Source organism: Moschus berezovskii, chromosome 12, assembly GCF_049115385.1.
Source record: "Moschus berezovskii isolate FMDL1 chromosome 12, NW_MosBer_1.0, whole genome shotgun sequence".
Classification (NCBI taxonomy): Eukaryota; Metazoa; Chordata; class Mammalia; order Artiodactyla; family Moschidae; genus Moschus; species Moschus berezovskii.
In genome coordinates, this window is record NC_142471.1 from 31075756 (window position 1) to 31101365 (window position 25610).

At 36.6% G+C, this 25610-nt stretch overlaps 1 protein-coding gene across 2 annotated transcripts in view; it reads left to right on the forward strand.

The window, feature by feature from the left end:
* The window catches only part of ADK (adenosine kinase), a 566284-nt gene that overhangs the window by 253920 nt on the left and 286754 nt on the right, over positions 1–25610 (forward strand). For both annotated transcript variants that reach the window (XM_055425401.2, XM_055425402.2), the window contains exons 5-6: positions 14223–14395; positions 17469–17577. In XM_055425401.2, the coding sequence (XP_055281376.1) occupies positions 14223–14395; positions 17469–17577 (282 nt within the window). The remainder of the gene's footprint in view (positions 1–14222; positions 14396–17468; positions 17578–25610) is intronic.

Genomic DNA, 25610 nt, shown 5'->3' on the forward strand with positions numbered 1-25610 from the left:
CTACTTATTTTTGATAAATGAGGAAATTGAGTAACAATTTCAAATAATATGAGTTGTTTTAAAATGTTTTTGAAAATTTAGATAAATAGTTTTGGATCAGTGGTTTTCTTGGTTAATTTGTTGTAGTCCTATAGCCTTCTTACCCATATTTTTGAAAAGAAAAAGGCATCTGCCCTATAGCAGTGTTCTCCCTACACCGTTCTTCTTCCCCCTCCTTCCTCTCTGGTGTGGGTGGTCTAATCCCTTTTAAGAATCTAATGAAATTGGTGAATCCTCTCTTCTGAAAAATGTATCAGGATTTCCTTATATTTCAGAGAGTTCATGGATTCCCTGCTTTCTCTCACGTATACCTTAACCTGATTGGAGCCCATGGACCTCAGATAGGCAACAAATTTCATTAGAAAATAAAATTCAAGCTCCTTTCTAGTAATCTCAGTATTTAACAGTTTACCTTAGAAATAATAGTGTTATTGATACCCATATAATAATTACAATAGTAGTGATTAAAAGAATAATTAAAATTTTATTCTGTGCCAGCGTTATACTCCATCTTCTTTTAAACCTTTAACCCAGACTGCTGCTGCTGCTAAGTCACTTCAGTCATGTCCGACTCTGTGCGACCCCATAGACAGTAGCCCACCAGGCTCCGCCGTCTCTGGGATTCTCCAGGCAAGAACACTGGAATGGGCTGCCATTTCCTTCTCCAATGCATGAAAGTGAAAAGTGAAAGTGAGGTCGCTCAGTCGTATCCGACTCTTCGGGACCCCATGGACTACAGCCTACCAGGCTCCTCCAACCCATGGGATTTTCCAGGCAAGAGTACTGGAGTGGGTTGCCATTGTCTTCTCTCTTAACCCAGACTAATGGTTTATTATTAATGATATCTCCAAGTGGACTTATCCAGTTTACATTTATTGTGTGCTTTAGAAAATAGCGTATCTTTAGAATATAATTTTAAAGAGTGGATTGTAAGCATTTTGATTCTAAGACCTTTTCTGATTTATCTTCATTCACTGCATTTACAGTAAACTCCTTTTAGGAATACTGAATTTATTTTTAGTTCCTTATTTTCAGTAGTCTCTTTTTTGCTTCTTAGTCTGTTTGTCATTCTTCTTCCGCTGAAAATTAACTATCCCACCCAAGACCCACATGTCCCTGATTTCCTACAAATTTCAGTTTGGACACAGGTTCTTGTATTACCCGTAGGATATCTTCTTTGGTCACTCCCCAAAGTTTAATATATGTGCTACTCCTGTGTGCTGCAGTAATGTTCTCATTCTCTCTTGCTTACTCGCTGTCACACTTTATATATATAAAAATGGATAAGATCAGAAAAGTAGATTCCAGGCTGTTTAATACTCAGGGATCAGAAGAAGAAAACAAGTCTACTAAAGAGAGAATTGTTTATCTATTATTTACTACAGTAATGCCCAGCAGGTCTTCAATGATCAGAAATACTTGTCAAATGAGCTAAATGAAGTTATACTAAAATTTATGTTTATTATATCTCAGTGTACTGTTATCGTCCTCACTAGTACTCTTTAATAGGTACGGCTTTAGGCACTTTCATTAGCTTATTAAATTCGTGTAATAATTCTGCAAGAAATATAATTTTTCATAAAGTATATAATTTATCATCATGTGACTCAATGAACTTAGGTAGGTCTGAATCTAAAGTTTGCTTCTTTTTTTGATTTTTCTAGTAGGTCAAAGTTTCCCAAAATCTCTTCAGAGAAACAGATGTTAACACGTATTTAACAACAAAAATAACTAAAAACCTATTTGGGGGATAATAGTAGGATTATTGGGAATCAGTTTTTACTAATGGGTTGGATACCAGTAGGTGAAAATGAAGCAGCTTTGGCAGGACAGGAGAATAGTATTACTAGTCATTGAAGAAGAATGGATTCTTGATAATATTTATGAAAATTTTGTTTCACCCTGACTCACTTGGTAGCATAAGAGTCATCTCAGAGAATCAATCCTTTAAGCTTTGTGATATATGCAATTTCCCTAACCAACTACCTCAAGTTTGATTTCCTCATCACCCTTTGCAATCTGCTTTGTTGCTGTTATTTCCCAGTTTTGATGTTTAATTTCTAATAGTTTGCTTTATGGTTTTCTTGAAATGCCTCATTGGGTTTTTTCTTTCAAAATTTTTTATCTTAGGCTTATCTTGCAAGTATTTTAGTATCTAGGTGTTGTTCTTCATCATTCTTCATGGATTGAATTAAAGTAGAATTATTTTAGAAGTGACTGGTTCTTGAGCATCGCTGTCATTTATATTGTCCTAAATGTTACATTTAGGTGACAAAGAGAAAATTCATCTGAAAGGTGAAGTTAATAGAAATCTTTCCATGTGTTGTTTAAGTCTCTTGATGTGAAGCTTAATATATCATTTATTCAGCTCCTATTTAAATCCAGTTGTAAATTTCCTCCTCCTGGTTTCTTACCTTATGAGATATCATCTCTTATCCTCTCGTTTTTGCTAAAAAACCCTCCTGTGCACCCTTCTGCCTATAGAATGTTGCCTAAACTTCTTCAAGTGGCATTTAATGATCTCGCCCAGATGTTGGCTCTCATCAGTTTCTTTCCTCTCATATTTGTTGTTGTTCAGTTGCTCACTCATGTCCAACTCTTTGTGACTGACTCCATGAACTGCAACACACCAGGCTTCCCTGTCCTTCACCGTCTCCCAGAGCTTACTCAGACTCACGTCCATTGAATCAGTGATGCCATTCAACCATCTCGTCCTCTGTCATCTCCTTCTCCTCCTGCCTTCAATCTTTCCCAGCATCAAGGTCTTTTCCAATGAGTCGGCTCTTCGCATCAAGTAGCCAAAGTATTGGAGCTTCAGCATCCGTCTTTCCAATGATATTCAGCACTGATTTCCCTTAGGATTGACTGGTTTGATCTTCTTGCTGTCCAAGGGACTCTCAAGAGTCTTCTCCAACACCACAGTTCAAAATCATCAATTCTTCGGCACTTAGCCTTCTTTATGGTCCAACTCTCACATCCGTAATTGACTACTGGAAAAACTATAGCTTTGAGTAGATGGACCTTTGATGGTAAATTAATGTCTCTGCTTTTTAATATGCTGTCAAGGTTTATCATAGCTTTCCTTCCAAGGAGCCAAGTGTCTTTTAATTTCATGATTGCAGTCACCATCTGCAGTGATTTTGGAGCCCAAGAAAATAAAGGCTGTCACTGTTTGCATTGTTTCCCCATCTATTTGCCATGAAGTGATGGGACCAGAGGCCATGATCTGAATGTTGAATTTTAACCCAGCTTTTTCACTGTCCTCTTTCATCTTCATCAAGAAGCTCTTTAGTTCCTCTTTCTGCCATAAGGGTGGTGTCATCTACATATCTGATATGCAGATGACATAACCTCAGATATGCAGTAACACCATCCTCACACATATTGCTCTGTAATTATACTCCTAATTGACAAATGTTTATTTTCCTTTATTTCTCTTTCTCATTATTTTTATTAACACCATTCTCATTTCTCAAACTGTGTGCCAAGGTCTCATCTGTGTGGACACAGTTTGGTTCCACAGTATATTTTAAATTTTCTAGGGAAACAGTGATATCTGTTAGACATAGTACAAACCACTTGCTTCAGATATTTCTGTTTTAAAATTGGATTGCAATCTTTCTTTTGGTGGTATCATAAACTTTGTAAAATTGGGTTTCTGTGATTGAAAAAAAAAGTAAGCACTGCTCAAAAATCATTGTGAGACCGGAAATGAGTGTGGTGGTGACCAGTCTGATTCCAAGATTTGAGAATTTTGTAATGCTCAACAGGGACTAAATTGTTATGAAATAAATACTATGTTGTTTAGAACAAACTACTTAATAAATAAAACTTCTTTTTCCTAACACAGTAAAGGAGGCATGTGCTCTGTGCTTCTACTTTATTTCCAGTTTATAGCTATTTTTGAAAATTATACCTATCCTTCAGACTAGTTGATGATGTCACCCATCCCTGGAAGGCTTTCTGATCCTCTCAGCTGCAATTAATCTCCCTCCTGGGTGTTTCCTGGTTAACATGGTATCTTTACTGTTGCTTTCAAAATTGTATTCAACTAATTCATGTGTTTATTTAAAGTTAACAGTGATGACTCTCTGCTTCTCCTGTTAGGTGTAGTTACTTACAGTGTAATAAGAGACATTTCATATCATTTCCAGAACTAAAGTGCATGTTTTGCTAGTCTATTTCTAATTCTTAAAACATCCTTATAAGATCACAGATTATATTATCCACATTTTATATTTGAAGACATTGGAATTTAAATCACTGTTAATTTCTGTCACACTGCCTACCTTCTAACCTTTGACTGTTTTAGTTACTTCTCCTTTTCCTATTGATATAACCAACTTTTTGATATATCCTTAAAAATTCTATGAAGTGTTTGTTTGTTTGTTTGTTTGTTTTATTCATGGCTGTGCTGGGTCTTCTGTTCCGTTCAGTCGCTCAGTCGTGTCCGACTCTTTGCGACCCCGTGGACTGTAGCCTACCAGGCTTCTCCATCCATGGGATTCTCCAGGCAAGAATACTGGAGTGGATTACCATTTCCTTCTCCAGGGGATCTTCCCGACCCAGGGATCGAACCCAGGTCTCCCACATTGGAGGAAGACGCTTTAACCTCTGAGCCACTAGGGGTCTTCAGTTCAGTTCAGTTCAGTTCAGTCGCTCAGTCGTGTCCGACTCTCCGCGACCCCATGAATCACAGCACGCCAGGCCTCCCTGTCCATCACCAACTCCCGGAGTACACTCAAACTCATGTCCACAGAGTCGGTGATGCCATCCAGCCATCTCATTCTCCGTCGTCCCCTTCTCCTCCCGCCCCCAACCTTTCCCAGCATCAGAGTCTTTTCCAGTGAGTCAACTCGTCTCATGAGGTGGCCAAAGTATTGGAGTTTCAGCTTCAGCATCAGTCCCTCCAATGAACATCCAGGATTGATCTCCCTTAGAATGGACTGGTTGGATCTCCTTGCAGTACAAGGGACTCTCAAGAGTCTTCTCCAACACCACAGTTCAAAAGCATCGATTCTTCGGCGATCAGCTTTCTTCACAGTCCAACTCTCACATCCATACGTGACCACGGGAAAAACCATTGCCTTGACTAGACGGACCTTGGTCGGCAAAGTAATGTCTCTGCTTTTTAATATACTATCAAGGTTGGTCATAACTTTCCTTCCAAGGAGCAAGCGTCTTTTAATTTCATGGCTGCAATCAGCATCTGCAGTGATTTTGGAGCCCAAAAAAACAAAGTCTGACACTGTTTCCACTGTTTTTCCATCTATTTCCCATGAAGTGATGGGACCAGATGCCATGATCTTTGTTTTCTGAATGTTGAGCTTCAAGCCAACCTTTTCACTCTCCTCTTTCACTTTCATCAAGAGGCTTTTGAGTTCCTCTTCACTTTCTGCCATAAGGGTAGTGTCATCTGCATATCTGAGGTTATTGATATTTCTCCCGGCAATCTTGATTCCAGCTTGTGCTTCTTCCAGCCCAGCGTTCCTCATGATGTACTCTGCATATAAGTTAAATAAGCAAGGTGACAATATACAACCTTGACGCACTCCTTTTCCTATTTGGAACCAGTCTGTTGTTCCATGACCGGTTCTAACTGTTGCTTCCTGACCTGCATACAGGTTTCTCAAGAGGCAGGTCAGGTGGTCTGGGATTCCCATCTCTTTCAGAATGTTCCACAGTTTATTGTGATCCACACAGTCAAAGGCTTTGGCATAGTCAATGAAGCAGAAATAGATGTTTTTCTGAAACTCTCTTGCTTTCTCCATGATCCAGCGGATGTTGGCAATTTGATCTCTGGTGCCTCTGCCTTTTCTAAAACCTGCTTGAACATCTGGGAGTTCACGGTTTACATACTGCTGAAGCCTGGCTTGGAGAATTTTGAGCATGACTTTACTAGCGTGGGAGATGAGTGCAATTGTGCGGTAGTTTGAGCATTCTTTGGCATTGCCTTTCTTTGGGATTGGAATGAAGACTGACCTCTTCCAGTCCTGTGGCCACTGCTGAGTTTTCCAAATCTGCTGGCATATTGAGTGCAGCACTTTCACAGCATCATCTTTCAAGACTTGAAATAGCTCAACTGGAATTCCATCACCACCACTAGCTTTGTTCGTAGTGATGCTTTCTAAGGCCCACTTGACTTCACATTCCAAGATGTCTGGCTCTAGGTCAGTGATCACATTATCGTGACTATCTTGGTCGTGAAGATCTTTTTTGTACAGTTCTTCTGTGTATTCCTGCCACCTCTTCTTAATATCTTCTGCTTCTGTTAGGTCCATACCATTTCTGTCCTTTATCGAGCCCATCTTTGCATGAAAAGTTCCCTTGGAATCTCTAATTTTCTTGAAGAGCTCTCTTGTTTTTCCTATTCTGTTGTTTTCCTCTATTTCTTTGCATTGATCACTGAAGAAGGCTTTCTTATCTCTCCTTGCTATTCTTTGGAACTCTGCATTCAGATGCTTATATCTTTCCTTTTCTCCTTTGCTTTTCGCCTCTCTTCTTTTTACAGCTATTTGTAAGGCCTCCTCAGACAGCCATTTCGCTCTTTTGCATTTCTTTTCCATGGGGATGGTCTTGGTCCCTGTCTCCTGTACAATGTCACGAACCTCCGTCCAGAGTTCATCAGGCACTCTATCAATCAGATCTAGTCCCTTAAATCTATTTCTCACTTCCACTGCATAATCATAAGGGATTTGATTGAGGTCATATCTGAATGGTCTAGTGGTTTTCCCTACTTTCTTCAATTTAAGTCTGAACTTCGCAATAAGGAGTTCATGATCTGAGCCACAGTCAGCTCCTGGTCTTGTTTTCGCTAACTGTATACAGCTTCTCCATCTTTGGTTGCAAAGAATATAATCAATCTGATTTCGGTGTTGACCATCTGGTGATGTCCATGTGTAGAGTCTTCTCTTGTGTTGTTGGAAGAGGGTGTTTGCTATGACCAGTGCATTCTCTTGACAAAACTCTATTAGCCTTTGCCCTGCTTCATTCCGTGCTCCAAGGCCAAATTTGCCAGTTACTCCAGGTGTTTCTTGACTTCCTACTTTTGCATTCCAGTCCCCTATAATGAAAAGGACATCTTTTTTGGGTGTTAGTTCTAAAAGGTCTTGTAGGTCTTCATAGAACCGATTAACTTCGGCTTCTTCAGCATTACTGGTTGGGGCATAGGCCTGGATTACTGTAATATTGAATGGTTTGCCTTGGAAACGAACAGAAATCATCCTGTCATTTTTAAGATTGCATCCAAGTACTGCATTTCGGACTCTTTTGTTGACCATGATGGCTACTCCATTTCTTCTAAGGGATTCCTGCCCACAGTAGTAGATATAATGGTCATCCGAGTTAAATTCACCCATTCCAGTCCATTTTAGTTCACTGATTCCTAGAATGTCGACATTCACTCTTGCCATCTCCTGTTTGACCACTTCCAATTTGCCTTGATTCATGGACCTAACATTCCAGGTTCCTATGCAATATTGCTCTTTACAGCACCGGACCTTGTTTCTATCATTGGTCACATCCACAACTGGGTATTGGTTTTGCTTTTGCTCCATCCCTTTATTCCTTCTATAGTTATTTCTCCACTGAGCTCCAGTAGCATACTGGGCACCTACCGACCTGGGGAATTCCTCATTCAGTATCCTATCATTTTGCCCTTTGTTACTGTTCACGGGGTTCTCAAGGCAAGTATACTGAAGTGGTTTGCCATTCCCTTCTCCAGGGGACCACATTGGGCTGTGGTCCATGTGATTAGATCAGCTAGTTTCCTGTGATTATGATTTCAGTTTGTCTGCCCTCTGGTGCCCCCTAGCAATACCTACCGTCTTATTTGGGTTTCTCTTACCTTGGTCGTGGAAAATCTCTTCACAGCCGCTCCAGCAAAGTGCAGCTGCTGTACCTTACCTTGGACGAGGGGTATCTCCTCAAGGCCCCCCCTCCTGACCTTGAACGCGGAGTAGCTCCTCTCGGCCCTCCTGCGCCCGCGCAGCCACCGCCTGTTGGACGTGGGGTAGCTCCTCTCGGCCGCGGGCCCTGGCCTCAGGCGTGGGGTAGCTCCTCACGGCCGCACCTCTTTGCGTGGCTCGTTGCGCCCGGGCCCGGGGCCGGCGTCTCTCGCGTCGCGTCTGCGCCGCCGGGGCCGGCGTCTCTCGCGTCGCGTCTGCGCCGCCGGGGCCGGCGTCTCTCGCGTCGCGTCTGCGCCGCCTGGGCCGGCGTCTCTCGTCAGTGCTGCCCAAAATCTTTCTCTGATTGCAGAGAGTGGGGGTGCTCTTTAGTTGCCGCGTGTGGGCTTCTCATTGCCATGTCTTCTCTTATTGTGGTGTATGGGCTCTCGGGCAAGCAGGCTTCAGTACTTGTGGCATGCAGGCTCATTAGTTGCTGCACATGGGTTTAGTTGCCCCACAACATGTGAAATCTTTCAGGACCAGGGATTGAACCCCTGTCCCTTGCATTGATTGGCAGGGAGATTCTTAACCATTGGACCTCCGGGGAAGTCCTCATATTGAGAGTTTGATTAGGATTTGCAATGACTCTCTGCATCTATTAATGGAGAATTGTTTTTTTAACAAGTATTGAGTTTTTGGGAATTCCCTGGCAGTCCAGTGGTAGAACTTGACGCTTTCGCCACTGAGTGATCAGATTCAGTCTATTGATTAAGGAACTAAGACCCCACAAACCACACAGCGTGGCCAAAAATGTATGTGTGTGTGTATATATACATATTTTTTCCTAATCCGAACACATAGTATATAGCTCCCTATTTATGTAGGTATTTTTCCCCTTTAGCAAACATATATAGTGTTCGCTGTACAGATTTTGCATGTTTTCTTAAATTTATCACAGTATGTTTCACTTTTTGATGTTATTGTAGATGACATTGTTTTCTTAATTTTAAATTTCAGCTGTTCCTTGATAGTATATAGAATCACATTAGTTTTTTTTTTTTATAATGATCTTGACTCCAAGTCAGGCTTCAACAGTATGTGAATCGTGAACTTCCAGATATTCAAGCTGGATTTACAGATCAAATTGCCAATATCCACTGGATCATCGAAAAAGTAAGGGAGTTCCAGGAAGACATCTACTTCTGCTTTATTGACTACACCAAAGCCTTTGACTGTGCGGATAACAACAAACTGGTAAATTCTTAAAGAGATGGGAATACCAGACCACCTTACCTGCCTCTTGAGAAATCTGTCTGAAGGCCAAGAAGCAACAGTTAGAACTGGACGTGGAACAACAGAGTGGTTCCAAATCAGGAAAGGAGTACGTCAAGGCTGGATATTGTCACCCTGCTTATTTAACTTATATGCAGAGTACTTCATGAGACGTGCTGGACTGGATGAAACACAAACTGGAATCAAGATTGCCGGGGGAAGTACCAATAACCTCTGATATGCAGATGACACCACCCTTATGGCAGAAAGTATAGAAGAACTAAAAAGCCTCTTGATGAAAGTGAAAGAGGAGAGTGGAAAAGTTGTCTTAAAACTAACATTGCAAAGATGAAGATCATGGCATTGGGTCCCATCACTTCAGAGCAAATAGATGGGGAAACAATGGAAACAGTGACAGACTTTATTTTGGGGGGCTCCAAAATCACTGCAGATGGTGACTGCAGCCATGAAATTAAAAGATGCTTCCTCCCTGGAAGAAAAGCTATGACCAATCGAGACAGCATATTAAAAAGCAGAGACGTTACTTTGCCAACAAAGGTCCATCTAGTCAAAGCTATGGTTTTTCAGTAGTCATGTATGGATGTGAGAGTTGGACTATAAAGAAAGCTGAGCACTGAAGAACTGATGCTTCTGAACTGTGTTGTTGGAGAAGACTCTTGAGAGTCCCTTGGACATCAAGGAGATCAAACCAATCAATCCTAAAGGAAATCAGTTCTAAATATTCACTGGAAGGACTGATGCTGAAGCTGAAACTCCAGTACTTTGGCCACATGATGCGAAGAACTGACTCATTTGAAAAGACCTTGATGCTGGGAAAGATTGAAGGTGGGAGGAGAAGGATAGGACAGAGGATGAAATGGTTGGATTGCATCACCAATTCAATGGGCATGAGTTTGAGTAAGCTCTGGGAGTTGGTGATGGACAGGGAAGCCTGGCGTGCTGCAGTCCATGGTGTCGCAAGGAGTTGTACATGACTGAGTGACTGAACTGAACTGACTCCTTAGACCTTGATAAAGTCACTTTTTAATCCTAAAGCATTTATATGAGATTCTTTGTGATCTCAGATATTCCTTAAACACGCACAGATTGGTCCCCAGCCAAAGCCTAGTAATTACTCTACATGGATTTCAGCTCATTTCTCTTTGAAACTCTTTTGCGAAATTTCTAGTCTCTTGACTCTCCTTGAACCTCTGTCTGCTCATTTCAGTGAGAATGCCGGGTTGTGTTTGTCTTCTTCCTCCCTGCACCACACTCTGTAAATTGCTTACTGGCAGAGAGACTGCATGATGTCAGGACTTATCCTGTATCTTTTCTATCAAGGATTACAGTCCAGCTTTTCCTGTTGGCCAGTGTTTGAAAATTCTATAGTTTTTCCCTTTTGATTTTCTTTTTAGTTAATTATGCTGCTGCTGCTGCTGCTGAGTCACTTCAGTCGTGTCCGACTCTGTGTGACCCCATAGACGGAAGCCCACCAGGCTCCCCCGTCCCTGGGATTCTCCAGGCAAGAACACTGGAGTGGGTTGCCATTTCCTTCTCCAATGTGTGAAAGTGAAAAGTGAAAGTGAAGTCGCTCAGTCGTGTCCGACCCTTAGCGACCCCAAGGACTGCAGCCTACCAGGCTCCTCCATCCATGGGATTTTCTAGGCAATAGTACTGGAGTGGCTTGCCATTGCCTTCTCCATTTAGTTAATTATAGCACAAGGGTAATTCTGAACCCTGCTTCTCCCTCAGAGCTAGATTGGAAACTAAAGATGTGTGTTTAATGATGTACTGTACTTACAGGAACAGAAAATCGGAGCAGTTTATTTTGCCTTTAAAAAGCAGTAGGGATTGAATCAAGTTATGATTGAAGGTTGAATCTCTTCTAGAAACTCTGAGAATGTAATGGTTTTGACTTTGTTTTAGGGACTGTTACTTTCATCATTTTATTCTCTAGTATACATGTATTGGATGTTTAAGAATTGATTTTTTAATCTTTTCCAACTTCCTTGATTATAACATCTTGACTTATTCAGTTAGTTTACTAAATACTTTCAAGCAGTGAACATGGCTTCTGTTTCTTTTTATGAGTCTACTTTGGCTTACTAAACTCTCATTTTAGATTGGCTAACTTTTAAGTGGAAATAACTGATCCAAGAGTAAAGTTCTTTTCTTTGTCAGTATGCTGATATCAGATATTGCCAGAATGTTAGCCAGTTTCCTATGATGAAATATTCAATAGTGGAATTATAACATAACCTGCTGAATAGTTCTATTATTTGTCCATTCTTTTTGTTTTGAAGGTTCAAGTAATATTGATTTGTAATGGAAACATTTTATTTACATTCTGATTAGGGAAGAATTATAAATCATATTTAGCCGTCTGTGGGGTCACGCACAGAGTTGGACACGACTGAAGCTACTTAGCAGTAGCAGCAGTGAGGTGATATAGCCCTTTTTTTCAGACTACAGTTTTTAACATATGAAATTTGATTATAATTAGGCTGAATTACATTGCAATGACTATCATTGATGTTTTCATGACATTTTAAGTTATTTAAATGATCATAATAAAATTTGCTATAGACTTTCCCTTTTTTTAATCTCACTGCCTAAAGCAGACAAGGTTGATCATTCAATCATGCTTCTACATGAGTAAAAGTAAATTATAAAAAAAAACACAGATATTTTCTGTTGTTAAATTTATAATTTACCTAAGAGTGGTTTAAAGGATTTAAAATCTATTAGGTATGTCTGTTGATGCATTTTAAGATAATAAAATGCTTCATGAGGTTGACTTATTTTAATAAATTGATATCATCAATGTTTGAATAATTTAATTTTAAAGTATTATTATTTTTAAATTCAATGACTGATTTAGTCATATCTTTGTCCCTTCCTTTAAGTTTGAACATTTTCTAACTTAGAGAAAAATATTTGTTGTTGTTCAGTCACTAAGTCATATTTAGCTCTTTGTGATGTGACCTCATGGACTGTTGCATTCCAGGCTCCTCTGTCCTTCACTATCTCCCAGGGTTTACTCAGATTCATATCCATTGGGTTAGTGATGCTATCTAACCATCTCATCCTCTGCTGCACCCTTCTCCTTTTGCCTTCAGTCTTTCCCAGCATCAGGGTCTTTTCCAATGAGTCAGCTCTTCACATCAAGTGGCCAAAGTATCAACCTTCAGCTTCAGCATCAGTCTTTCCAATGAATATTCAGCATTGATTTCCTTTAGGATAGACTGGCTTGATCTCCTTGCAGTCCACGGGCCTCTGAAGAGTCTTTTCCAGCACTACAGTTTGAAAGCATCAATTCTTTGGCACTAAGCCTTCTTCATGGTCCAGCTCTCACATCCACACATGACTCCTCAAAAAACCAAAGCTTTGACTGTTCGGACCTTTGTTAACAAAGTGATGTCTCTGCTTTTTAATATACTGTCTTGGTTTTTCATAGGAAAGTATAAAAAGAAGTAAAAGGAACTTCTTTGTACCTATCATATAGATATACCAACTTTTAGCATTTTAGCTTTTGCTTTCTCTTTCTTTACATATATATATATATATTTTTTTTCTGAACCATTTTGTATTCTCTACTTGAGAAATTTAGAATTTGTGCAATATGTTTTCTGATATATTATACATATTCCAATTTCAGTGATTTTTCTAATAATTTTATAGCTGTTTGATTTTATTCTCAGTCCAGCATCCAGTAAGGATTACACATTGCATTTAAATATTTGTTGTATTTCAAGTAGTTTTGCTTATTTTTTTTAAATTTTCATATTCCATTGGTTGAATTTATTATATTTTATTAACCCAGTCTTCTGTGGAGGGACATTTTCTCCCCAGTAATTTTTCATAACAAACAATGTCTCAAAGAATACTTAGGCATATGTTGTTTTGTATTTGTGGACATGTATCTTCAGGATAAATCCCTAGATGTAGAATTGGACTGCTAAATCATTACATAGTTACTGTGTCTTTATCTTACAGATTTCTCTTCATTATCTTTTTTTACTTTCCTCATCCTTTTTACATTAAATATATTGATACATGCATTTCTTTTCTCCTCCAAATATTTGGGAATATGGTATGATTTTGACATCTTGACTTTGTATATTGAGTAGTTTGCTAAAAAGTCATAGAAACAAAATAACTGTTTACAGTAACAAAATGACTGTTGTAACTAATACAAGTGTTAAAAACCTTCGGAGTTTTAGCCTAATTAGTAAAGATAACAAGTCAAGAGAAAGCATGCATTTTAAAAGACATTGTCATTAATTTATAGCAAATAAATTAAAGTTTATGAGACTAATGAATTAGAATTTTTAATACTCTTTAGTTCTGAATAAGTAAGTTGTCTTTAAAGCAGCTTACCAGACCTGAATATAGTTTAGCATATATATTTGTGTATATATATGTATATAAACACATATATGAATTATGTATATAACAGAGACAACCACAGCTATATATCATTTACTGTGTGCTGTGTACTTTGCCCGGCAATACATGTACATTAAATTACTTAGTTTAATCCAAGCAACCTTACGAGATATAATAATTTGCCATTTATAAATGAGGACAGTGAGGCATAGAAATATTAAGTGACATGCTCTTACTTATTCAGCTAATTAGTGGCAAAGGCAAGATTTGAACCCACATGGTATTCATTATAGATTCTGGACTTTTATTGACAGTGCTTCACTACTTCTATTGGACTTGGTGTTATTTTTCTGTGTTAAGACTAATTAGTGACCTAACGTTCTGTATGACTTTGATTCTGAGTTCTTAATCAGTTGATCTGCTCTCTTTCTTTCCTCGAAAGAAGTATGTTAAGATTTTCTCTAGTTGTTATATCAAATTTGTTATCATAAGTGGTGATACAGAAGTAGAATTCCGTTCATAACAGTGACAGCTGCTCTTGAAGAAACCCTTTTATGCCACTATCCATGGCAGACTACTAAACTCTGTGTTCCATTTTTCTGACCCATTAAAATAATATATGTTCCCATTTTTCAGTGGATGATTCAGCAGCCACACAAAGCAGCAACATTTTTTGGATGCATTGGGATAGATAAATTTGGGGAGATCCTGAAGAAAAAAGCTGCTGAAGCCCATGTGGATGCTCATTACTATGAACAGAATGAGCAGCCAACAGGAACTTGTGCTGCATGCATCACTGGTGGCAACAGGTCAGTGGTCTCTGAAGGCAAGCTCTGTACTCATTGACTGTTTAACCGCTGGTAAAATCTGAATTCAAATCTGAGTTTGGAATTTAGACTTCATGTTTATAATAGTTTTAATATTTAATAAATCCTTCTTCCTTATATCATTTTCCCTTAAGTTTGTTTTCCTTTCTTGAACCTGCTATTGTCTCCATGAAGCATAATGAAATGAAAATTTGGAGATCATGTGTTCTTGCCTGTGCTTTTTATGTGTGTGTATGTTAGTTGCTCAGTTGTGTCTGACTCTTTGAGACCCCATGGACTATATAGCCCACCAGCTTCCTCTGTCCATGGAATTCTCCAGGCAGAATACTGGAGTGGGTTGCCATTCCCTTCTCCAGGGTACCTACCTGACCCAGGAATTTAACCCGGGTCTTCTGCATTGCAGGCAGATTCTTTACCAGCTGAGCCACCAGAGAATTAGAGTTAAGAATGGAGCACGTTTTATTCAATGTTTTATAGCTAGGTTCTTGCCAAACTGACATTAAGAAGAATGTTGTTTTCAACATATCCTGAGATTGAAATGTTAAAATAAATATTTGCATGTATATATTTTAGTATATATAAAATATATTTTTATGTATTTTATCATGTATAAAATATTACATTATATCCAGTCTCTTATGGATTACATCATCTAAAGCAGCTTGAGGCAGTTGTAAAATAACTTAATGTAGCTTTTTGCAACTGTATTCTATAGTATTTTTTTCATTTGGTGAAATTTTAACTGTTACTGTTTTTGGCATTGTGCTTTGTACCATTTATTAAATAAAAATTAAAAAAAAATAAAGCAGTTCTGGCAAAGTTATCTGTCCATATTAAACAACTTCAGTCATGGGTAGTGTACTACTCAAAAAACAAGCCATTACATTTCTAAACAGCTTTGCTTATCAGAAGATTTTTCTTTCTATGAACTTTAACACTGTCTGTCAGAGCCTGCCATGCATTGCTTCTTTCTGTGCCTTTTGCACTTATATGGGGGTATATCTTCAGTACATTCATGCTTTGCTAACATCAACATTTCCACATTGCTTATCAGCAGGAGCTTTTTTTCTCCACTGAAAAAAAAATGATTATTTTTGTTACTGTTAGAATCCGCAAAGATGATCTCTTTGTAAAGAACAATTCACTCGATACTTTATGTCCCGTATAGCTAGAAATGCTGTATGTCTCCCCCCATTTCCTGTCTCCCTGTTTCTTCTTTCTTGCCTCTTGTCTTCTTTTCCTTATTTCCTACCTTATCTCTCCTCCCCTTGCTCCATTCCCTCTTTTTACCTCATTTCCTTTTGCACACTTTTGACTTCGCAAATACTTATTAAAAACTCGATGATATTCTAGACAGTAGTCATGAAATAGCTAAAATAAAACTTTCAGAAATAGTTATGGTACCAAAGCCTTTTTAAAAAAGTTACAGGAAAGTAGTAAAGTTCTCCTACACACCAAAAATAGTATTTGTAATAAATAAAGCCATCAATTATTCAGATATTGAGATATACTTAATTAGACCTTTCCTCTTTTCAGTTTTTCTTAAATTACCTTTAGTAGGCAGGTGCAGAGATTTCCTGTTAGTGAGAAATGGATCAACTTTTGCCTGTTTTACCACTCAAGTTACAGTAAAATTGCTAAATTGTTTTTATATGTTGTTATTTTAAAGAGCATTTGTGATAATACTAGGTTTTCCAGATGTCAGCGGCTTAATTTATATACTCATATGAATTGCATTATCAGTATTATTTAGGTAATACTGGAAGTCAGAAACGGAGGGAAACCTTTCCTATCTAACTCATTTTCCAAATTGTAGAACTTAATAAATTTGGATAAACTTTTAAATAGAGCTAGAAACTCTTACTTCTACTATCCCAAACTCAGATTAAAGCAATATTTTTCTTAACCTGTTTCTTTTTCTCCAAACTCTGAACCAAATACACTTGGATAGTAAAAATACCTTTATTTTCTTTGGGGGAAACTATTTAGTTTTCTATCGAAGAGTACTTTTATTATCAGAATAGAATTTAGTAGCTCATTCTAATATTTGCTTTTATTTAGTAACTATTTTATGCCAAAATTTTGCAGGAGTCATGATTACTAAAATATATTTTATAGATTGAGTGGTTATTCTTAATTTGTAATATAGTTATTTTATATATGCATGTATTGATGCATATCATGCTTATTTTCATTAATCCAATTGAACATAAACAGAATGTATCCTTCAGTTAGTCACTCAGTTGGCATATGGGTGAGTAGAAATATGTTTTGGAAGATAATTGATTTATTTTTTTCAAAAGAGAATCTAGCCATGTTATCAAAATCTTAAGTGATGATATATTTGTGGGTTTCTTTTCTTTTTTTAAACACAACTGTTACCAAAAAAATTTGGAAAAATTGGCAAGTTGATTTTTCTTATTTCTGGATCAGTAGGAAAAGGAAAAGTATTTTTGTCTGTAATGTAAACAATTATTGTGTTAAGTTAAATTGTTGGACAATAATAAAAAGTTGTATGTGATACTTGGCAGCAAGATTTTAAGTGTATTATTGTGGTTAAATTTTTCAGCTGCAAAACTGGAACAGCACAGGGAGTTTTCAACTATAAAAAGTAATTTTAATCTATTATAGTACATAAAATGTAATGGATTGGCAAATTAATTTCTCACAGTAAATATGGTCTACAAATATATGTGTGTTTTACAAAATTAATCTTATGCTTGGCTTTTAAAGCATTAAATATCAATGGATATTCTGTTGATACTTGAAAACTGAAGATTTTAGTTACATATATATTTTTTCTGTATAACTATATAGTAGCTATTTCTTATCTGCGTTTTGAACTATTAAAATGTAGAAAGTAGATAATTTTATCATTTTAGTATCAAAAGGAAGCTTAGCTGCTAGTTTCTCAAAATACCAGATGATATTTAGATTAATGTCTGTGTTTTTATCAAGGTAACCAAGATGTCTTAGAAAATTTTTAAAACAAAATTAACATTAGGACAGGTGTGACTGTAAGTAAAAGCCTACTTACACTTGGTTGTTGTTTTAGATCCCTTGTAGCTAATCTTGCTGCTGCCAATTGTTACAAAAAGGAAAAACATCTTGATATGGAGAAAAACTGGATGTTGGTAGACAAAGCAAGAGTTTATTATATAGCAGTAAGTATTTGATTAATTCAAATTTCTGGTACATATTTTTACTATAATTTATAGTTGTTTATTGATGTACATTTAAAAATAATTGTCTCATCCTGCAAATTATATACCCATCTCAAAGCAAATTTTAGGCTCACCACTGCAAATAAAGAACAGAAATATGATCATTCTATGGTAACATAATTTGAATTATTTACGTTTAAATATACTTCCTTTTGGATACATTATATGTAGATGTTTTTAACCAAGTGTCAAATTCTGTATTAAATCTTAAGGTCTTTTGAAGTAATTCTGGAAATTAGCCAGTTGTATTTATAGGCTACTTATGAATGATGCATGTGTTGTGTGGGAAAATATTAGTAATATAATTGTTCACTGCAAACAGTTTGAGCTTATTTGCCTAAAAAACTTAATTACTATTTATTCCATAGTAATTACCATGACACCTTTTAATTTAATATTTCAGAAACATTGATCATGACAAATCTGTTAAATATCAGAATAAGGGCAGCATGTAATTTCAATTATTAAGTCTTCTGACATAAAAATAATTGGTTAAGAATTCATTTCTAAAATAAGACTTGTAATAAAAATTCTCCTAATTAATCACCCTATGAAAATCTTGTTTTTATTTAAGATGAGTTAAATGTGACTGATGAAAAATAAGTAGATACCTCTGAAAAATTGCAAGTACTTCATATGCATATATGGGTTTGATATAACAGCTGCTGCCATTTACTACCTGAGCTGTGAAGCAGCTGGTAAGATGTGTAAAAAATTGATTATCCAGTAAGAACATGTTTATTGAAAATATAATTATTTCTTTCGGTCTAGTGTTAATGTCTCCTACAGCATGTTTATGTGCTCTGCTGTAGGCTTTACAAGGTTGGTATTGATTCTTCTGTATAGCAAATCCTGTCTCCTTTATAGCTGTCAAGTAAATGCTTACATTTAGAGGATTATATAGGGAAAAGTCCCATTATGTCACTTCAGTCGTGTCCGACTCTGTGCAGCCCCACAGACGGAAGCCCACCAGGCTTCCCTGTCCCTGGGATTCTCCAGGCAAGAACACTGGAGTGGGTTGCCATTTCCTTCTCCAATGCGTGAAAGGGAAAAGTGAAAGTAAAGTCACTCAGTCGTGTCTGACTCTTAGCGACCCCATGGATTGCAGCCTACCAGGCTCCTCCATCCATGGGATTTCCAGGAAAGAGTAATGGAGTGGGGTGCCATTGCCTTCTCCTGTCTTCTGCTAGTATGTAAGAAAAACATCTCAAAATTTTAAAATTTTCTGTATTATCTTCTGTTTTATTTCTCAAAATTGTCTCATTTTTTTCATTAATGTCTTGGTAGCAAGTGTTTGTAGTGTAGCTCTAAGGGGTCTATGCATTATCTTAAACCATCTTATATTTGAAAGTCAAAGAGCACATGGTTTAAAGTTTGTTGTTATTTATGCTATATTTACTGACTGAAATTTGACAATATATAATGATACAAAAATATTTTTACTCTGACAGCTATAATTCTTGGTATGTCAGTATATTAATTGGACCTCAAGTTATGAGCTAACTTGGAAACAACTCATAACTTTAATGATTGTGCACATATAACACATCTAGCCAATTTTGCATGAATGAAATTTTTGTAGCAGTATAGACCCACTTGCAACCAACAAATAATTTTAGCAATTATACACTGCAACACATCTAGCCAACTTTGGGTAGATGGAATTTTTATAGTACTGTTAACTAGTTATTTGAGTACAGTTATAAAGTGTAGAGTGATCAGTTTTGGTCAAATTAATAAAATTGAATTACTTTTGAGACTTGTGTGGTGTATTCAGCCAGAAACAAGTATCAAAACAGATTGCAGTTGATTCATCTGTTTGTACCTGTTATCTCTTAGTTTCTGTTTCAGCAGTTTCGTAAAAGAATGCTCTTTCACAATGCCAAGTAAATCTATAGTTTGTTCAGAGTTGGCTATTTAAATAGATCTGGAAATAGTAGATTCATACCGGACACTTGGAATGCTATATATTCTTGGTGAACATTTAACAAATATTTATTCTGCTTAACAACTAAGAACATAATTATTATTGATTAAAATCTGTGATGTTTCTTCAGAAATGTAATGTTATTTCTACAGACTTTCAGCTGTTCTTTTAAATATTTAATTCTCTTTGTGTTCAGAGCATGCAGTCTAGTCTTAGTGAGAAAACTGCAAATTCAGATTGAGTTGATAGATATATCTGTACTTATTTCAAGAAATCAGATGGGCTTTATAACACTTTCAGGTTCTGTAGGGGTTTATAGTTATCTCCCATTATCATCGTAAACTTTGGAGGTTCAGCAAGTTGAAATTGTGGGAGCTCTTTTAAATATAAAAGATTCTTGATCTAAAGAAGCAGTTCAGTATATCTAGCATATTTCCATAAGTAAAATGTCTCTGTCTGCATTACACAAAATAATCTAAATCTACATACTCGACTTTTTCTCACTCTTCCATGAATTATTGATGGTCAGAAGCATTAAGAAAATTTAAAACTTTTCATCATTTTCTCTGTCACATAATGCATTGAATCTATAATTGAAGGCAAAAACTTGTCTTATAAAAAAGTGAAGTAGAATATGCATACATGAGCATTCTCTTTTGGTGTAAAGTGTCCCACTTACGGCATATAAACTCAATTTTTCCATGTTTAAACCAAACTCTTAGTAGATATTTAGGGATTCTTGATTATATTAGTAGCTAATAGATTTTTGAAAGCATAAACCTTAGTTGCTCTTTACCTGAGAATCAGATTGACATGTCTGTTTATTAAAAGAAATATTGTTACAGTCGCCCTCTAAGACTGTGATATTTAGGAAAGATTTATGAAAAAGATGAGATTGGAGCCATTAATTTTGTAAACCATGTGTTTTCTTTTTAAGCAATATTAATGTGCTGTGAAAAGTCAGCAAATTAGTGCTGTATTTCATCTTCTCTCTTGGTTTTTTATAATTATTTTTATATTTTAAGTGTTTAAAAATTTACATTTTGTTCTATAACCATAATTGTTACAGACTTATTCTATGTTTAAATGATCTAAGTGCTTACCATCCACTTCTTTACCCTGTTTACCCCATTCCTTTGTTTTCTTTGACTGTCCCTCAATTGGCTGCATTCATTAAACATTTCCCAACCAATGAAAGACTAAGAACTCTCTTCTTGAGCTTATTTTCATGTTGTTTTTATATGTGAATGACACCTTGTCTGATGTAATATTTTATGAAACAAAGTGCCTTGTGGACATTGCTTCATTGTCCCTTAACATTTCTTATGGGAAATGTAAAGTCAGGTTGGTGTTTATTTCTATTCTTTACTATTTCTTTTTTTCTGTTTACTTTTTATTTGCCACTCATTTACTCCTCTTCCTTAGTTCTGTTCCACCCCCCCTTCCACCTTTGGAAGAATAATTTATTGATTTGAGACTTTTCTCTTCTGCTATAGACATTTAGAATTTATAAAATTCTCTCAAAGCATTCATTTGACTGTCTCTTACACATTTTGATATATATCATGTTTTCATTTTCATTTAGTCTGTAATACTTTCTGCTTTCTCTTTGGCTTTTATATATGACTCATGGATTATTTAGAAATGTGTTGTTTTTTCCTAAATATAGAGATTTTCCAAGGATCTTCCTCCTACTACCATTATGCTTTTGTGTATTCCTCCTTGCAATTCTGATTTCTCTTCATATATTTTGAAACTCTGTTATTAGGGACATAAATATATGTGGTTGATTATTTGACTCATTTATCATTTTGAAATATTTATCCCTCATAATATACTTTGTCCTCACTTCTACTCTGTCTGATATTAATATAACCAATATAACTTTCTTTTGACTGTTGATATTATGGTATATCTTTTCCTGCTCTTTTACTTGTAACCTGTTCGTCTCTTTATTTTTAAGGTGGATCTCTTGTAGGTAACATGCTGTTGAGTCTTATTTTTTGTCCATCCTAACAAGGTCTACTTTTTGAATGGAATGTTTATACCATTCCCATTTAATATAATTATTGATATGGTTAGATTTGAGTTTTTCATCTTGGTATTTGTCCCATTGTTCTTTAATGTTGTTTTCTCTTTTCTCCTCTTTTTTTGGGTTAATCCAGTATTTTTATCTCCATTGTTGGTTTAATATCTCTAACTTTCTGTTGTTGTTATTTTAGCAATTGTTTCAGATGTTATATATATTTAAAACATTGTAATCTGCCTTCAAGTAATGCTGTATGGCATCACACATGGTATAAGAACCTTGCAGTAGTATACTTCAGTTTCATCTTTCCTAATCTTTATGCTATCACTGTAACACATTTTCTAATTTTGTGTTTATTTTTGAAAACAGCTTTTTTAATACATTATTCACTTACCATACACAGCCATATTATACTTTTACATGTGATAAATACTATAACATTTTTGTTGAAATCATCAAATATCTTTTAAAGTGATTTAAATAATGAATGTATATATGTTCATTTAATTACGATTTCTAGAGCTCTTCATTTCTTTTTCTTAGAATCAGATTTCCACCTGGTATGATTTTCCTTCAGTTGAAAACCATTTTTTAGCATTTCATATGTTTTGGTCTGTTGATGATGAATTCTTTCCATTTTTTTATGTTTGAAAAGTCTTTATTTCACCTTCATTTTAAAATAAAATTTTGCCAGGTATGTAATTCTAGTTTGACAGGTTTTTGTCTTTTAGTACTCTGAAAATGTTGCTCTACTATCTTGTCACTTGCACTATTTTGATGAGAAATCTGATATCCTAAATTTTGATTCTCTGGATGTCACATGCCATAGAGATTTCCTATTTATTGGTGATTTTGATCAATTGATTATTGGGCTTCAGTTTTTAGTTTTAGTTTTCATGTTTCTTGTGCTTGGAGTTTAACTTCTTAAGAGTTGTGGATTTATGGTTTTTATTATGTTTGAGATGTTTTCAGCCATTATTTCTTTACATATGTTCTTTGCCTCAACATCTATCACCTCCTATCGGGTCTCGGAGTCCTTCTGTATTAGGTCACTTGAAGTGTCTTATTGTGATGACCAAGGATTGCTACTAGTAGGTACAGGACAGTAATGTTGCTAAACATCCTACAATACTGGGACAGTACCAGACAACAAAGGATTATCCAGTTGTAAACATCAATGCAGTCAAGGTTTAAGAAACCCTGTTCTAAGGTTAAATAATCCCTATGACTGAGGCAAGATTTATCTATACTTAATGCAGTACCGTGTTCATTATAAGTTTTTTTGCTCTAGATGATAGAAATAAGTAACATTTCCAGAGATCTGTGTGCCTAAAGCTATTTTATAATCCTTTTCCCTGTAATACTTTTAGATCATTCTTTCTTGGGCTCTGGTCTGGTGAATGTTCAAAAGCAAACCCTCTGCACATTTCTGGGATTCTCTGTAAAGCTTTTTCTTCTTGGATATCTGGCCTCTGATGTCTGTCTGCTCTGGTCTTCCTTGATTCTCAGCTCTATGTCCTCAACTTAGTGGGATGGGAACTCTCTCAAGACAGTAAACGAACTCAGTTTTGTTGAATTCTGTTTAAGAGAAGCTAAAGGCAAAGGAGAAAGGGAAAGATATACCCATTTGAAAGCAGAGTTCCAAAGAATAGCAAGGAAAGATAAGAATGCCTTTCTCAGAGATCAGTGCAAAGAAATAGAGGAAAACAATAGAATGTGAAAGAATAAAGATATCTTGAAGAAATTAGAGATACCAAGGGAACATTTTATGCAAAGATGGGCTCAATAAAGGACAGAAATGGTATGAACCTAGCAGAAGCAGATGGTATTAAGAAAAGGTGTCAAGAATACACAGAAGAACCATACAAAAAAGATCTTAATGACCCAGATAACTGCGATGGTGTGATCACTCACCTAGAGCCAGACATTCTGGAATGCAAAGTTAAGTGGGAGCATCACTATGAGTAAAGCTAGTGGAGGTGATGGAATTCCAGTTGAGCTATTTCAAATCCTAAAGGGTGATGCTGTGAAAGTGCTGCACTCAAAATGCCAGCAAATCTGAAAAACTCAGCAGTGGCCACAGGACTGGAAAAGGTCAGTCTTCATTCCAGTCCCAAAGAAAGGCAATGCCAAAGAATGTCCAGACTACCTCACAATGGCACTCATCTCACATGATAGCAAAGTAATGCTTAAAATTCTCCAAGCCAGACTTGAACAGTACGTGAACTGTGAACTTCCAGGTTTTAGAAAAGGCACAGGAACCAGAGATCAAATTGTCAACATCTGCTGGATCATCAAAAAAGCAAGAGAGTTCCAGAAAAACATATACTTCTGCTTCATTGACTATGCCAAAGCCTTTGATTGTGTGGATCACAACAAATTAGGGAAAATTCTTCAAGAGATGGGAATACCAGACCACCTGACCTGCGTCCTGAGAAGTATGTATGCAGGTCAAGAAGCAACAGTGAGATCTGGACATTGAACAACAGAGTGGTTCCAAATTGGGAAAGGAGTATGTCAAGGCTGTATATTGTCACCCTGCTTATTTATCTTATATGCAGAGTGCATCATGAGATACGCTGGGCTGGATGAAGCACAGGCTGGAATCAAGGTTGCTGGGAGAAATATTAATAACCTCAGATATGCAGATGACACCACCCTTATGACAGAAAGTGAAGAAGAACTAAAGAGAGTCTTGATGAAAGTGAAACAGGAGAGTAGAAAAGTTGGCTTAAAATTCAACACTCAGAAAACTAAGATCATGGCATCCGGTCCCATCACTTCATGTCAAATAGATGGGTAAATAATGGAAACAGAGACTTTAGTTTTTGGAGCTCCAAAATCACTGCAGGTGGTGATTGCAACCATGAAATTAAAAGACGCTTGCTCCTTGGGGGAAAAAAAAGCTGTGACCAACCTAGGTAGCATATTAAAAAGCAGAAACATTACTTTACCAACAAAGGTCCATATAGTCAAAGCTATGGTTTTCCCAGTAGTCATGTATAGATGTGAGAGTTCGACTCTAAAGAAGGGTGAGTGCCAAAGAATTGATGCTTTTGAACTGTGGTGTTGGAGAAGACTCTTGAGAGTCCCTTGGACTGCAAGGAGATCCAACCAGTCCATCCTAAAGGAGATCAGTCCTGAATATTCATTGGAAGTACTGATGCTGAAGCTGCAACTCCAATACTTTGGTCACCTGATGTGAAGAACTGACTCATTTGAAAATCCCCTGATGTTGGGAAAGATTGAAGGCAGGAGGAGAAGGGCATGGCAGGGGATGAGATGATTGGATGGTATCACCGACTCAGTGGGCATGAGTTTGAGTGAGCTCTGGTAGCAAGCAGGGAAGCCTGGTGTGCTGCAGTCCATGGGGTTGCAAACTGTCGGACATGACTGAATGACTGAACTGAAATGAACTAAATTCTTTTTGCGAAAATTTTGTTGAGGATTTTTATATCTATGTTTCAGTGATATTGGCCTGTAGTATTCTTATTTTTTGTGTTGTCTTTGTCTGGTTTTGGTATCAGGGTGATGGTGGCCTCACAGAATTAATTTGGAAGTGTTCCTTCCTCTGCAATTTTTTGAAAGAGTCTTAGAAGGATAGGCGTTAGCTCGTCTCTAAATTATTGATTGAAGTCTCCTGTGAAGCCATCTGGTCCTGGGCTTTCATTTTTTGGGAGATTTTTGATTCAGCTTCAATTTCAGTGCTTGTAATTTGGTTGTTCATAATTTCTATTTCTTCCTGGTTCAGCCTTGGGAGATTGAGCTTTTCTAAGAATCTGTCCATTTCTTCCAAGTTACCCAATTTATTGCCATATAGTTGTTTGTAATAGTCTCTTATAATCCTTTGTTTATTTACATTGTCTGTTGTAACCTCTCCTTTTTCATTTCTGATTTTGTTGATTTGATTCGTCTCTCTTTCTTTCTTGATGAGTCTGGCTAAAGGTTTGTCAATTTTGTTTATCTTTCACAGAACCTGCTTTTAGTTTTATTAATCTTTGCTATTGTTTCTTTCAT